The sequence below is a fragment of the Rutilus rutilus genome (assembly GCF_951802725.1).
Source record: "Rutilus rutilus genome assembly, chromosome: 21".
In the NCBI taxonomy this organism is placed as follows: Eukaryota; Metazoa; Chordata; class Actinopteri; order Cypriniformes; family Leuciscidae; genus Rutilus; species Rutilus rutilus.
Window position 1 is genome coordinate 21,398,080 of NC_140226.1, and position 16,169 is coordinate 21,414,248.

General features: G+C 38.7%; 1 protein-coding gene across 4 annotated transcripts; it reads right to left on the minus strand.

Moving 5' to 3' along the window:
* Window positions 1-36: 36 nt before the first annotated feature.
* Window positions 37-15,813, minus strand: fam149b1 (family with sequence similarity 149 member B1). Of its 4 annotated transcripts, none has more exons than XM_084394311.1 (16): window positions 15,377-15,813; window positions 14,775-14,894; window positions 14,462-14,609; window positions 14,165-14,307; window positions 12,913-13,029; window positions 12,672-12,827; window positions 12,389-12,567; window positions 9,503-9,645; window positions 8,611-8,679; window positions 8,082-8,197; window positions 6,966-7,190; window positions 6,742-6,865; window positions 4,039-4,164; window positions 3,854-3,935; window positions 3,621-3,758; window positions 37-2,307 (listed from the first exon to the last, which is right to left on the minus strand). In XM_084394311.1, the coding sequence occupies exons 1-16, from the start codon at window positions 15,421-15,423 to the stop codon at window positions 2,240-2,242; spliced, it is 2,001 nt and encodes a 666-aa protein (XP_084250437.1). In that variant the 5' UTR covers window positions 15,424-15,813; the 3' UTR covers window positions 37-2,239. The 4 variants fall into 4 exon arrangements, with proteins under 4 accessions (XP_084250437.1, XP_084250436.1, XP_084250439.1 ...); XM_084394310.1 differs by having other exon boundaries at window positions 6,730-6,865; XM_084394313.1 differs by lacking the exon at window positions 8,611-8,679.
* Between the last annotated feature and the right edge of the window lie 356 nt (window positions 15,814-16,169).

The following is a 16,169-nucleotide window of genomic DNA, read 5'->3' on the forward strand; positions in this document are numbered from 1 at the left end:
AATAAAACGTCAAAGACAAAAAAACACTGTATTATTCAAATAATTGCCTTTATTTTTTCAATTGCCATTCTCATTAATGTTACAGAGGTAAACATTTAAGGGGAATCTTAGATACAGCAGTGCTACACCTGCCAGAAGCTGTCACCTCCACATGCACAACCACACACACTCCCATCCAGCACTGTCATCACCAGATTCAGAGCAGATAAACCATTATTTCCACGTACAAAACATGTCCCCTTGCATCCATATTTAAAAGACCAGCATGGGTCTGTTGATTCAGGTGACATGGCTCTTGAAATCTGCCCACTCAAATCAGAAGCAAATGAAACTCAAGACAGCAGAATGTCTACTGGAACTCTAGAAATCTGTCGAATAAAGAAACTCTAGAAGTCAAATATGGCTACAACTTCTTCAACTCTGGATTGTCCTTGTCGAGCTGAGCGAAGAATATTTTAATCTGTCTTAGAGGCGGAGGCGTTAGGCTGGGGTATAAAGAGATGTCTTTCTGTGACATCCCTTCGGTATGGCTGTAGAGGAATCCATCTCTCTGATCATCAAACATTATAATGGCCTGTACACTCATAATACATGCTTTGAGCTTGGTTACTCTCCAGATAGACAAAAAAGTCGATTAAAAGCAATACTCACTCACTGAGATCAACACGTTAATCAAATCTGAGAAATGCAAATGTTCAGTTAGAGTCAGTACAATTTCAATAAATGCTGTTACAGTGAAGCTGCCACATAAACATTACAAACCTGTAAGAGCCACATTCAATATCTGCCAGTAAAACGGTACGTCAAAATGTGCTTTACCAGTCAGTGTTAAATATTTAAGGATTTTATTTTTATTTTTATTTCCTGGCACCAAAGAAACCAAATGGCCATTTAAAAAAACTAAATTAAAGACTTTCCCTGTAATATTCCTGTGAAATCCCCCCACCCACCCGCCCAGCCCCCCAAAAAAAAGATTTTTACAGTACACATGTTTGAACAAACCCTGAAACCTCTACGGTCTTTGTGTGCGTTTCGGTTTTCTATATATAATAATTAATACACACTGTCCTGTCCATCGCTTTCCAAGCTCCGTATGGCTCACAGGACTGAAGGTGCTGTCACATTTACCATTGCTCTGTGCATTTTTTTGCGGGTGAATTCTATTCATTGCAATAGAAATCCGTACAATTATGAGTTTCACATGAGGGCGGAAAATTTCCCGATGCAGATTTAGCTCACGTTCAAGCTGGTCACACAAATTCACCATGCAAACCAGCAGAAAACTGCTAGTTTGAAAGCAAGTGACTTCTGTGTGAGCTGTGTTTCGTACATCGCTACAGGATTTACAATTGAAAAATGCCCACAAAATTTCACCTAAATTATGCAAATATGACCCCACTTTAAAGCTAATTTTCTCAATAACAAAATGTTTTAAAAAGAAACTTAAAACTTTGAATCATTTTTCCGGCCATCATTATGGAGGCTGTACTATTGTACTGTCCCGCACTCGTATTGCAGATATACTTGCAGAATTTCAGTGTATCTCTGAAAAACGGGGTCACTGAGGTTCTACACTGAAGCTCTGCTCAGTTTGAATGCTATTGAACATTCCATGATCACAGAAACATGATAAAAAGGCTTATAATCTTCATAAGAATTCTTACACGCCTATTTTCTATGATTGTGGATAAAGTTGTTGGGATTGCATCACATTGAAACATCCGTCTAGGATACAGACAGTATAATCTTCCATAGCAGGTTCCAAAATCCAATAGTCTTGAACAATCCGGTGTGGGCAACATTCAGGCAATTTAAACACCCTGCTTGTGTGAACCTGCATAGAAACTCCATGTAGGCCTCATAGACCCGTCTTTAAGGAAAGCCAAAAGTTGTTACTCCATACAGTACAGCATGTACAGTACGTCTACAGATGTAATGGATAGACAGTTTCCTGTATTTGGCAGCCATATGAAGCTGAATAGTCCAATATACAAAAATAGGGTTTTAGAAAATTTCAAACAACAACATTAATAACAATACTATTGATAATAACAACTGTGGTCATAAATATAGTCCACGCCCAAATGGCGTGTCATACAAAAGTCCAGCAGACGTATAAAGCATCTGTCAGTACTGAAGAAAAGTTGCGTCAGTGCTGAGGTGTGTTTGGTTCAAGAAGGTGAGGGAGATTGTGTGTAAGCGTGTGTGTGGGTGTGTGTGTGTGTACATGTTTTCTGTGTTAAAGCCCTGGTCTGCTACTGCGTGCCGTCGTACCGCCTCTGTTATGGGAACGTGCTGGAACAGACACTGGGAGTAGTGATAGAGAAAGACAAAGTGTTAACACTACATTCAAGCTTTTAAAGGTACTTTTAGATTCTTAGTGGTTGCTTTTTTACAAAAATGACTTGCATTTTATGCTAAAGATTAATAGCCTAAAATCTATTTAGTATAAGCATACATAGCAAAATATCATTATCAGTATAAAGATCATCCAATCATGTCAGTATCTATTATATATCCAAGATGAGTTACTAAATACAAACTCAGGGTATTTGTAGTACAAATGTAATAAGGAATATTTCCTGTGAGATCTGTGTAAGCTTTGGTAAGTTATATCTAAAGAAAAAGTTTAGACTTTTAGCACTCAGATGCTTGAGTTTGAGCATGGTACTTAATGATTAATCATCGATAATAAATAATAAATTGATAAATCAGAATATTAAATGACTTCCTTTTCACATTTCACTCTTTCATCATTATTCTTTAAGTAAAAAATTCTGTAATATTCATAAATATAAAGTACTAAGAAAGTGCAAATTTGAGGTGCCCAAATATATAAATCTTATTACGGTGCTTGCTAGGCTGCTTTTATTTCCGTTCCACATTTTTATGTAATTAATTCAGCTCAAACAAACTTCATTCCAGCCTTTGGTGTGCTAATTTTGTTTTTATATATAACTGACAGTAAAGAATTAATATTAGCATGATGAATTATGATTAACCTGCTGTTCAAAAGTTTGGGGTCAGTACGATTTTTTTTTTTAAATGTTTTACGCTTTCCACAAAATATTAAGCAGCAACTGTTTTCAAAATTAATAATAATTATAAATGTTTCAAATAAGCATATTAGAAATAGAATTATTTCTAAAGGATCACCTGACACTGAAGACTGGAGTAATGATGCTGAAAATTCAGCTTTGCCAACACTATTTTAAAACACATTATAATAGAAAAAAGTTACTTTAAATTGTAATAATATTTCACAATATTACTGTTTTTACTGTATTTTGGTTCAAATAAATGCAGCCTTGATGAGCATAAGAGACTTAAAAAATCTTACAAACCCCAAACTTTTTAACAGTAGAGTATTTGTATATTAAATTGGTATATTAAAGTCTTTTCTTTCTTGTATCTATTTAACTATTTATTGCCACATTTACTGTACATTGCAAACAAATTTCATTTACAAAGAACAAAAATCTACAACATAAGTTTATCAGAAACTTATGCAAATCTAGTTTATTCTGACAAAAATACTATTATGTTTTTACTGTATGTTAAAAAAAAAAATTTACCTTTATTTTCGAAGGCAAAAAATGATTAAACTGATTCCCACTTACCTGGGGGCGGAGCTTTTGCATCTGGCTCCTCCTCATGCTCAGTGGGGAAGTGGCCATGAGGGTGATGGGAAAATGAGTCTATAAAGGAGGAGCTGCTGATACCCAAACTGATTCCAGTCACACCAATTCCCAGAGAATCTGCGCTCACACACCCAAACACAGTCAATGGGACAGTTTACAGAACTACAGTGTTCATCTTGAGGAGCATAAGATGTGTGTTTGTATGCACCCACCTATGCCAACAGATGCTCTGCCAGGTCGTCCCTGACCGATGTTGTCTATTCCAGTAAATGAACGGCGATAAGGAGTGTCTGACTGCAAAGCAAGGTTTACCATGATCAATACATTCATGAAGACAAACACATGATGAGGGTCATGATGAAGTGTTCATGTATACAAATATGTAGGAGAGATTCACCCTAAAGGTGTGTGTGGTGTTGGGTCTGGAAAACACGTCCAGCAAGTGCATTTTGTCTCGGGGCTGCAGACTGACACCCTCGTCGGTCACTGCACTATGCGCACGACTCGAGGAGCCTCTCTGCTTCTGCAAACACATGTGTTTACACACACACACATATAATATACATACATATATATATTTATATACAGTGGGGAGAACAAGTATTTGATACACTGCTGATTTTGCAGGTTTTCCCACTTACAAAGCATGTAGAAGTCTGTAATTTTTATCATAGGTAGTATTCTTCAACTGTGAGTGACGGAATCTAAAACAAAAATCCAGAAAATCACATTGTATGATTTTTAATTAATTAGCATTTTATTGCATGACATAGGTATTTGATACATCAGAAAAGCAGAACTTAATACTTGGTATAGAAACCCTTGTTTGCAATTACAGAGATCATACGTTTCCTGTAGTTCTTGACCATGTTTGCACACACTGCAGCAGGGATTTTGGCCCACTCCTCCATACAGACCTTCTCCAGATCCTTCAGGTTTCGGGGCTGTCGCTGGGCAATAAGGACTTTCAGCTCCCTCCAAAGATTTTCTGTTGGGTTCAGGTCTGGAGACTGGCTAGGCCACTCCAGGACCTTGAGATGCTTCTTACGGAGTAACTCCTTAGTTGCTCTGGCTGTGTGTTTTGGGTTGTTGTCATGCTGGAAGACCCAGCCACGACCCATCTTCAATGCTCTTACTGAGGGAAGGAGGTTGTTGGCCAAGATCTCGCGATACATGGCCACATCCATCCTCCCCTCAATACGGTGCAGTCGTCCTGTCCCCTTTGCAGAAAAGCATCCCCAAAGAATGATGTTTCCACCTCCATGCTTCACGGTTGGGATAGTGTTCTTGGGGTTGTACTCATCCTTCTTCTTCCTCCAAACACAGCGAGTGGAGTTTAGACCAAAAAGCTCTATTTTTGTCTCATCAGACCACATGACCTTCTCCCATTCCTCCTCTGGATCATCCAGATGGTCATTGGCAAACTTCAGACGGGTCTGGACATGCACTGGCTTGAGCAGGGGGACCTTGCGTGCGCTGCAGGATTTTAATCCATGACGGCGTAGTGTGTTACTAATGGTTTTCTTTGAGACTGTGGTCCCAGCTCTCTTCAGGTCATTGACCAGGTCCTGCCGTGTAGTTCTGGGCTGATCCCACACCTTCCTCATGATCATTGATGCCCCACGAGGTGAGATCTTGCATGGTGCCCCAGACCGAGGGAGATTGACTGTCATCTTGAACTTCTTCCATTTTCTAATAATTGCGCCAACAGTTGTTGCCTTCTCACCAAGCTGCTTGCCTATTGTCCTGTAGCCCATCCCAGCCTTGTGCAGGTCTACAATTTTATCCCTGATGTCCTTACACAGCTCTCTTGTCTTGGCCATTGTGGAGAGGTTGGAGTCTGTTTGATTGAGTGTGTGGACAGGTGTCTTTTATACAGGTAACGAGTTCAAACAGGTGCAGTTAATACAGGTATTGAGTGGAGAACAGGAGGGCTTCTTAAAGAAAAACTAACAGGTCTGTGAGAGCCGGAATTCTTACTGGTTGGTAGGTGATCAAATACTTATGTCATGCAATAAAATGCAAATTAATTATTTAAAAATCATACAATGTGATTTTCTGGATTTTTTAGATTCCGTCTCTCACAGTTGAAGTGTACCTATGATAAAAATTACAGACCTCTACATGCTTTGTAAGTAGGAAAACCTGCAAAATCGGCAGTGTATCAAATACTTGTTCTCCCCACTGTGTATATATATATATATATATATATATATATATAAATTAGGGCTGCCGATTTAGCGCATTATGCACTCGCCCCGGACCTACGTAGTTCGTCTTACATTTCATAAAGTTGATTGGTGACAAACACGATGCTGGGCAACAACTCACTGTGTAATGGAGCCTATAGAATGCACTTAAAATGCCCCTGATATTTATATTATGATGTAGTTCAGCAATATCACATGAGTAATGTTTTTGTCCCAAATAGCACAAGTGTAAATGTGATCCGAAGCATCTCACAGCAGTGTTTAATTTCTGAATGAATCTGCATTTTGAGCGAATCAATCGGGTAAACCAATGATTCAATGGCCACCGCATAAGGAGGGCCATTTACTTCATTACTGAATGAATCAGCCGTTCAAACGAATCAAATGAATGAATGACTCAATGACTCATTTAGACATTTTTCCGCCACCTACTGGCAGTTTCAGTTTCTTATTTAGAGTATCATTTCCATAAATTAAAGGTATAGTTCACCCAAAAATGAAAATCCTGTCATCATTTATTCACCCTCAATTTGTTCCAAACCTTCTGCTGAGCACAAAAGAATATATTTTGAAGAATATGGGTAACAGAACAGTTGATAGACCCAATTGACTTCCATAGTATAGAAAAAAATGACTATGGAAGTCAATGGGGACCATTAACTGCTTGGATTCCGACATTCTTCAAAATATCTTCTTTTGTGTTCAGCAGAAGACAGAAATACATACAGGTTTGGAACAACTTGAGGGTGAGTAAAAATTATGACAGAATTTTCATTCTTGGGTGAACTATTCCTTTAAGTTTTTCACTTCCCGAAAAAAAAACCGACCAAACATTTTGGTGACTCATCTTGTAAAACAACTAAACAACTGTTACTAACGTCTGTTTGCACCTGCATAAGCCGTGAGTGCTGTCCGGAGTAGGTAAGGTCTGTGTCTCCTGTGGCAATAGGAGGGAGAAGTGTGTTTCTACTGAGAGGCATTGGAGGAGAGGCCAAACGATCGCTGGCGGTCGTCCTTAAACACATACAGTACAGACACATACTATTGTAAGAAACTTGTTTTTCGGGAAACAAAAGAGTACCGGATATATAACACAAATATAAGGTGCTCTTACAATCTTGTGCCTCTAACCACCTCTTCCATGGAGCCAGTTGTGATGGCCTGCGTTACACTGGATGTCAATGGCATCAGAGTGCGAGGAGGCGGGTTCCGTCGCCGTGCCGACTGAGGGGGGCGAGTCAAGGAGGAGGAGCTTTGTTCCAGTGCACGACGGGGCCGAGGTTTACTGGTGGGAATGACACTAGACCCGGGACGATGAGACACTTTCTCCTCAGAGTCTCTACAGTCAGAATGACATAAATAAGATTAATCAAAGAAAGTATGATTTAGAGCAGCCATAGAGATACAGAAGTGTTTCCGGCACAGCTAATCTATGGAAGCGTGTTAAAAAAAAAGAGTTTTCAGTTTGAATAAAAAGACTAAGTACTGCAAAGCAATACAAAGACAATGAATAAACAGCACGTCTTTCAGTTGTCACTGGTTCAATGCAACCACTGTAGTCTGACACACATGCAAATAGGAGCTGGTTCTTGAATTGGTAAATAAAATAAAATAAAATAAATGCTCAGAAGCTGTCAGTTTGAAACAAAAATTGCTGTTTTGTTGTAGTAAGACTAAATGTTTGGTATCATTTTTATTTTATTTTTTAAATGAATACTTTTATTTGGCAAGGATGCATTAAATTGATCAAAAGTGACAGTAAAAATGTTTATAAAGTTGCAAAAGATTTCTATTTTATATAAAAGATGTTCTTTTGAACTTTCTATTAAAATATATTCAAATGTAAAACATTATTTTAAATTGTAACAATATTACTGGTTTAACATATTTTTGATCAAATAAATGCAGCCTTGGTGAGCATAAGAGATTTATTAAGAGAATTTTTTTTTTAAATCTTACCAACCCTAAACTTTTGAAAACATTGTTACACTTTTAGAGGTCAATCAATTTAGTGTTTTTTATTATTAAAAAGGTTTTATTTATTTATAGTTTTACTAATCAACTCTTGTATATTGTTTGTTGGGTATGTTTTCCAATGGGTGGAACTAGAGGCAAAATACTACATCAGCGACCTTTACTTTGGATCAATTATTGTGGATCAAACTACAGTGCTAAATATGCACAGTAAAGTTGTACTATTTTGTGTTTATTTCCTCTGTGGTGTTCATACTGAGCTATTCGGTCCAGAGTTCCCAGGTTCCTTTGCTGAAGTGAAATGCCATGTATCATGATGAGATCATTGAAATTGTGATGAGCAACCGCCGCCCCTACTGGCACTCGACTTGTCTGTGGGAACAGAGAAAGAGAGAGAAGCAGGAAAGAAAAAAAGTTAGGCTAGTTCAGGTTATAATTTTATTTTCCCTTTAGTGCACAAGTCTGTATATCTCAGTGTTTTAAAAAAAAAACAGCATCTGACATCCATGATCTGTACAGCATGCAATGTTGTGTAAAACAGACAAAAAGACACTGAAAAGAAACATAGAGAACAGAAAGAAAACTGAGAGTGGGAACAAGCATTATAAACACCTCCACTAGATAAACAAATGAACACAAGGTTAAATTAAAATCAGACATTTTATAAGGATGTTTAAACAGTGGCTAGTGATTTGGTTGTTAAAAAAACAAAGATGAGCGTTGAAGTTTAGGAGAAAAAGCCGCCCTCTCTGTTTAAGTGTTGTTATCAGGGTAAAGTTACATACAGTCGATGACTTTCTCTGCTTTTTGGATTTCCGTCTTGACTTGTGCTTTGAACCCCATGACTTTGAGCTCTTTGGAAAGAAAATGGAGGGAAAGGATAGAAATAGAAAGGTGTAGAAAGAGAAAGGAAGAATACAGATGACAGATGGATGATTGGACAGAAAGGCAGAAACAGAGACAATGAGGAAAAGACAGAAAAAAGGGAGGTAAAAAGTTAATGAATTGCAAGCCTGAGGGAAAAAGCTGGAAAAACAAAACCAAATGCTGACAGCAGTGAAAAATCAGCATTTGTGTGTATTTTTGGGTAGGTGAATGTGTAAAGACAGAGAGGACACAAAGCAGTGAAGATCTACGCTTACATCTACAGAATTCCCACAGATTTGGCTACATTCATTTCTATGACTTTTCCAGTTATTCAAAATTTCCATGTAAAGATTTGTAATAATTATTTTAAAGAGATAATGACATTTCTAGCCAAATAACATTTTTAAAGCAAAACATAACTTCATGACTTTTTAAAAGTACAAAAATGTAAGATCATAAAATGCATGCATAATTAGGTTTTAAAAATAGCCAAATGGTGTTTAAATTTGCTTTGGATGCAGTACAGCAACTTCCCATAAGTTTTTCATTTCTGTTACCCATTCACTATAGAAATTTCAAGATCTTTTCCAAACCTGGAAATCAGTTTTCTATGACCGTGGGAATCCTGTTATTTAAATATATTTGGACACTATCATCAAGCAGATAACAGGGGATGGAAGGGTTACAAATCAGTGAGACAGGACTTCAGATGAAATCAGTGTTTCATCCATCTGCCACAAAAAGGAAAAGGACCAACCCAAAAGAATTTGCTCTAAATATATTCTACAATCTCTGAAGCGGTTAACCAACCTGGGCCTGCAAGCTGGCCGTGAGCTGCTGTGTTCTGCTATGTGACAGTGGAGGAAGCACTGATGAGACATTGGACAGCAGCAAAAAAGGATTCTGGGTATCAGGGCACGCAGGGCTGAGGGCCACGGCATTCTTCTCATCATCTGATGGACAGAGAAGTTCAAAGAGAAAATATTCTTCACCAATACTCGACTCAATACTTGAATACTTGATTCTGATTGGACACGACACTTTGCTCTCAAATAGTAGAGATAATGATGCTAAACTGTATATTTCTTGCATCACTTAAGTCTCCTCTCACATAACAAAAACTCAACGTTTCATGTACATTTATTCATTTATTTGGTGAGCTGTGTAGTATGAAATATAATTTACAGTATAATGTACAATCTTGCTGATCATTATTACGAAATAAACCCCTTGGTTGATGTCCTGGTTATGCACACTACTACAGTACAAAAGTTTGGGGTCAGTAAAACATTTTTTTTTTCTTTAAGAATATAAAGGATGCATTAAAATTGAACGTAAAGACTTTTATATAGTTACAAAATATTTATATTTCAAATAAACACTGTTGTTTTGACCTTTTCCATTCATCAAAGAATCCTGAAAACAATGTATCATAGTTTCTACAAAAATATAAAGCAGCATTGCTTTTAACATTGATAATCATAAGAAATGTTTCTTGAGCACCAAATCAGCATATTTGAATGATTTTTGAAGAATCATGTGACACTGAAGACTGGAGTAATGATGATGAAAATTCAGCTTTGCTATCACAGGAATAAATTACATTTTAAGTAGAAAAAAATTATTTTACATTGTAATATTTCATAATATTATTGTTTTACTGGATCTTTGATCAAATAAATGCAGCCTTGGTTAACATAAAGGCCCCATTATACTCACAGCGAAGTTCTTTTTCATTCTTTGTTTAGGGGTAAAAAGAAGTTGGAAATACCTTTGCAGTGGTATACTGTGAGCGAACATCCCAACATCGCCCACACTACTGAGAGTGGCATTTAAAAACATGTGCTGCACGCTTTCCTCACAATAACAAAATAAACTTTAAAAAATGACAGCAGTGAGAAAACAGTAGTTAAGAAAGCATCTGATCATAGCGATGTAGATGTTTGCACAAGTTCTGCAATTCGGTACTCCAGTAAAGTAAAGTCATGTTAATTTATATAGCACTAAATTATACAACAGATTGCTTTAAATCCCGCGGGACCCAACGCAAACCTCGCGGGAGTGGGCGGTTTGAACTTTGCTGCGGTTTGAAGCGTTTTAGATGTCCCCGATAGCCCAGCCAGGCTACTATTCGTCTTCCTGACCAGTGCGTCAGAATACATGCAGGCCAGGGAAACGAAACAAACAACCCCATGAATCTCTTTAATAATAGCAATACAAATACGTGTTTTTTCCTGCGGGACGGGAGAAGACACAAAATCAATGCATCTCTATTATTGTGCGGGAATAAATTCTCAGAGTTTTGCGTGTGCGGGCGGGAGTAGACATATTGCGGGAGCGGGCGGGAGTGTAACACATACGTTGCGGGAGCAGGCGGTAATGGTCAGAAATTCGGCGGGCGCGGGCGGGAGTGGGATGAAGAAAACAGTCCCGCGCAGGGCTCTAGTTGGCAGTGCCTGTACATAACCATCATAAAATTATAAAAATCCATCCAGTGTTTTTTTTTTAAATCTTCTTATATGTTTTCCTCTGTCTCAAATCAAGCCGTTCGATTTTGTGACGTCACAAAATCGACGCCCCTCCCACGATTGTTGATTGACAGCAGCGTTTCAACACAGACCTGTCCTCGCTCGTGAGCGAGCTGTCAATCATAGTCCGCGCGGTCATTGTTGATACGCTGGAGCACTGTCTATGAGAAGAATGGCGTCTAAGCGATTGTGGTGGGGTGTTCTGTTCTTGGGTGTAATAAGGAACACAGCAGTCATTTTGATGTTCCTAAATCCGAACCGCTGAAGACGCAGTGGCTGAGTTTTGTTTTCGAAGGGAATATTCCCCACGACGATCAACGTCAATGTTTTCATGTTTGCGCGAATCATTTCACACACCAGACTGCTTTATAAACGAGGGTCAGTATAAAGCTGGTTTTGCTAAGAAGCTGCTCCTGAAAAAAGGATCGGTACCAACTATTCGTGTTCCTGCTGCACCTCCAGAAGAACTGAAGTGAGTGTAACGTTTTAGTAACCTTTATATTAATATTTATATTAATCTTTGCAAATCGCTAGCACGATGAATGCGGCTAAGGTTTACACTCAGGGTCCATTACGGCATGTTTTCTATGTACGACGTTCTCAATATAATATATAATACCACGTTTATAATGAACAACGCGTTATGGTTATTGTGTTATTGTGTTACAAACGGTGTACGCACAGAACAGAGGGGCGGGGTGAGCAAAGCTCATTATCATTTAAAGACACATGCACTTAAACGGCGTGCTGAAAACAGAGCTGTTTTTGACCAGGTAAAATTAGTGTTTTCTTACAATACTAATGAGAATTTTTTATTAAAGTATATTACAAACTTTTAATTTAGACCCTAAAGAATCATAGCTTGTACAAAAATGGCATTATATGACCCCTTTAAACCAAACGGCTTTACAGTATTAAACATGAAAAAACAGTGTCTGTGTTGCTTTCAATTAGAATTACACTTCATTTCTATTATAAAGAATTTGTGTTTTGTTCACACCAGTTCATTCTTTGATTTCGCTTGAAGTATATTGGGGCCTTAAGAGACTTCTTTAAAAATATATATATTTAAAAAAATCTTAAGGCCCACCCCAAATCTTTGAATGATAGAGTAAAAAAAAACCTACAGCAAATCACATTTAGACAAGTATTTGAAAATTCATCCTACCTGACACAAAACCCTCCCAATGCCTACGTACAAGCTCCTCCATCCAGCCAATGAGCTCACGCCACACATCATCAAACAGCAGACCAAGCACCGCCTCCCGACGACAGCGATAGGGCGAGACAGGCGGCAGGCAGCGCCTTCGCCGTCTGTTCACATAATCGCGTTCCCATTCCTCATCCCTAGATAAACACATATTATCTGCAGAAATCTCTGACAAAATATCAGATAAATTATGCTAAAATAAACTCCCATCTGTCGCATACAAGCACGCACACACACTCACAGGTCCCTGCAGTCGAAGGCGAGATACTCTTCTATCAGCCCCTCGGCCTCAATCACCCTGGGCATCTCATCTCCATGATTACTGCTGGGCGTGACATGCTGGGTCACCTCCACAGAGGGCCGACACAAAACAGCCCTCCGACCCTGCACACACAACCTGCCACACGCACACAATGCCATGAAAATGAGACTTTACAGAACACTAATAATTTCATACGCACACATCAACAAACTGAACTCACTCATTGCCGGTTATCTCTTTGCTCTGGCCTGCCTTGGAGAGGATGGGAGTGTGAGCTGGGGTGGCGAACCACTGGAATCCTTCATCTGTGGGACACACCAGCTGCGTTCCGAGGATCCTGTCACACACAAATGCCCCGAACAGGTTTAATAACCAGGCATAGGGGCTGCACGATTATGGTTAAACTGATAATCACATTATCAGTGATAAATAAACATATTTTGCTCAAAAATTATCTGAATTATTAATCATGATTGTTCTCATTTGAGAAATTTCTTTTTACATTTAATCAGAATTATTGCACTCTCACTTAAAAGGGCTATATGCAAGTATTTTTCATGTACTAATCACTTTTGTTATAGTGTGAACAGCTTGTAACGAAACTTAAAAAACAAGACCTTCCCCGACTTCCTCCATCTGTCATCATGTTTTTGAGAGAAAAGCACGCAGCACATATTTACATATTCATCAAAACGTCACTCTCAGCAGAGTGGACGGTGTCTGGATGTTCATTAACAGTATACCGACAAAGGTATTTCCAACCTCTTTTTACTTCTAAGCGAAGAATGAAAAAGAACTTCGCCATGAGTATAGCGGGGCATTGAATCACGTTCAGTTGCTGGCTGAAGTTCACGTAACAGCCACCGGTGTCGCTAATAACAAGAGTTTCTGAAATTCTACATATAGCCCCCTTAAACACATATCAAGAGAGCGTCAATTAATGGTTGATTTAAACCTAAACCTTTCAAAAAAAAGGTTAATTTACCTTATCTAGTTTTCTAGTTTATCATATACATTAACACACTCTCTACATTATGAACCGGTAATGAAACTAAAGTTGCGATTGTCATTTCTCCCTTATTGAAATGTATATTCATGGTGACTTTTGAGAAGTTTCTATCAAAAGCAAAGAAACAGTTCATTCCAAAATTTTTTAATCTATTAAATCACAAAAAAAGACTGTATTGTAGCAAAAAGGTTGCACAAGTAGATTTATTCAGCAACCACAATAGCAAACGATATAGTCAAGATTCATACACGGACTGGCTGTATAGCACTTTCATTTGAGCGGAGTATCACAGTGGAGATCGGAGAACGTTTTCAGTGGCTCACTATCGCAGACGATTAATCGAGAGAAGCAGAAATCGTGATCACGATTAAAATACGATTAATCACGCAGCCCCAAACCAAAGACTGCTAAGGCATTACTGATATCCACAGATCTGAGTGTGTGCATGTATACGTGTGCGAACCGGAGGTGAGGGAATCGTGAAGCCCACTCTTGACACTCTTCCTGCAGGCCTTTGAGCTGAGTTTCACACTTCCTCTCATACAACTGTTCTTCAATCTCCTCAAACATCTGCTGGACCTGCCTGGAAGCGGCTTTATCAAATTCCTACCGGAAAAGAGAAAAAGAAATGGGGAGAAGGAAAAAAGACATGAACTTGAGCACCCAGTTATGAAGATGCTGTCTAAAGTTAAAAACAATAATGCATCTGGCGTAGAATTCAAGAATAATCACACTAATCAGTCATCATTCAACGACTCACATCGTAGCCCCACGAGAAGACAGAGCTGCGTTCTGTAGAGATGCCAGTTCCTGTGTAACTATGGATACCAGACCAAGACTGAGCTGTGTCATCTGTGGTGAGTGTCTGACATCCCGATCTGATGGATGATGCAGAGGACTCCTCAGACCTAGAAAGAGAGAAAGAGTGTCATTATTTCATGAATTCAAATGTCAGATTGGAAAGAGTGAATATTATAGACAAGAATAAACATTATCTAACAATATACACATTGATGAAAGCCTATGCCTTTAATATATACCTGTACAGACACACACTTCAACCTGCCACTCACCTGCTGTATGAGGACATGTCCTCCTGTAGATCATGCAGGAGTCTGGGAGGATGCACAGTATCATCATCTGCCTCCTCTGGAAGAGGATGCTGGTCCACACAGCTGCGGGACAAACCACGACTACCAAAACCAGCAGAGAGACAGAGGAAAAGGGTTTACTAGATGATGACAGGCCAGCTTGATTATCAGTCAATCAATCTGCCTGTCTATCGGTCGGATTATCTTTCTGTCTGTCCATCCAGCTAAGCATCAATCTAAAGATCTATCCATCCATCTATCCATCCATCTATCCAACGATCCATCCGACTATCTGTCTGTCTGTCTATCTATGGATCAATCCAAATATCTGACTATCTACCCATCTATCTATTAAAAGATCTAGCAATCTATCCATCCAAAAATCTTTCTACACATACATCTAGGGAAAAAAATTAAGGCTTTTTAAAGTATTCCTTGAGTATTTACACACTGTACTTAATAAATGAACCAGATGTATTTAAACGCCAGTCCACAGTAACCTAGTTAGCTGGCTATCTATGCGACTAAGATATCAAAATGCTGTCTAAGGAGGCAGCTTGAGATCGTTTGTGATTTATACGCACATCTCTAGGCTGTGAGATACAGGCCGACGGCTGTATCGTGAAATCATCCTCCTGATGCTGTTACAGGCGCATCTCCTCCATCAATCCTGTGATCCGACTCCGAGCCTCCTGTGTCCGGACCCGACCGCTGCTGCACCACCGCTGCTCTCTCATTCTTCACAAACAGGAACCACACAGACCGGATCACAACTGAGATGTGAGAAAACGTGTAGTATCCAGCACTGAGCTGGGCCGAACCGGACCTATCAAACCCTTGTGTGAATGAGAGAAAAGAGTCCGAGAACATGAAACGGAAATTTGATTATTCCACCATATCGTTGACTGATTTATTAGGAAGGGTTTATTGGAAAGAAAAGCAGTTGTATTCTTCATCCATCCATGATTATCTACTAAACAACAATAACAAGACTGTCATGGAGACCAAGGTGCTCGAGCTCAATGTTTTATGGGATGTGTAGTTTTCAACGTGGTTTGCGCTAGCATGACGTGTACACTGCTCTCTAGTGCATGGGAGTTTAAGTATATTAGTAGGTTACTATCATGAACATGATAAAATCACTATTGCTTTTATAAAATGGTGCCTGTCAGGATGAAATAAAATACACAAACAGCAATAATAATAAATTATTGATAACAAATTATAGTTATAATATTTCTTCCGCCGTGCAAATGTTTAGTAGTGTTTTACAATGGTTTCGAATGCAGCTTAGCCAATCATTCATAATCACGACCATTTTATAGACATTTTAAGTCATCAATCAGTAATCTTGACATCTGCCCTAGCTCTCTGTGG

Excerpts from the sequence above, each read along its gene's own strand:
- fam149b1 (XM_084394310.1), bottom strand. The coding sequence starts at position 15,423 with ATGATTTCACGATACAGCCGTCGGCCTGTATCTCACAGCCTAGAGAT. Across the intron at positions 9,646-12,388 it reads TTGGGAGGGTTTTGTGTCAG|ATGATGAGAAGAATGCCGTG; the intron begins GTAGGATGAATT and ends TCTGTCCATCAG. Across the intron at positions 3,759-3,853 it reads CAGAGCATCTGTTGGCATAG|ATTCTCTGGGAATTGGTGTG; the intron begins GTGGGTGCATAC and ends GTGTGAGCGCAG.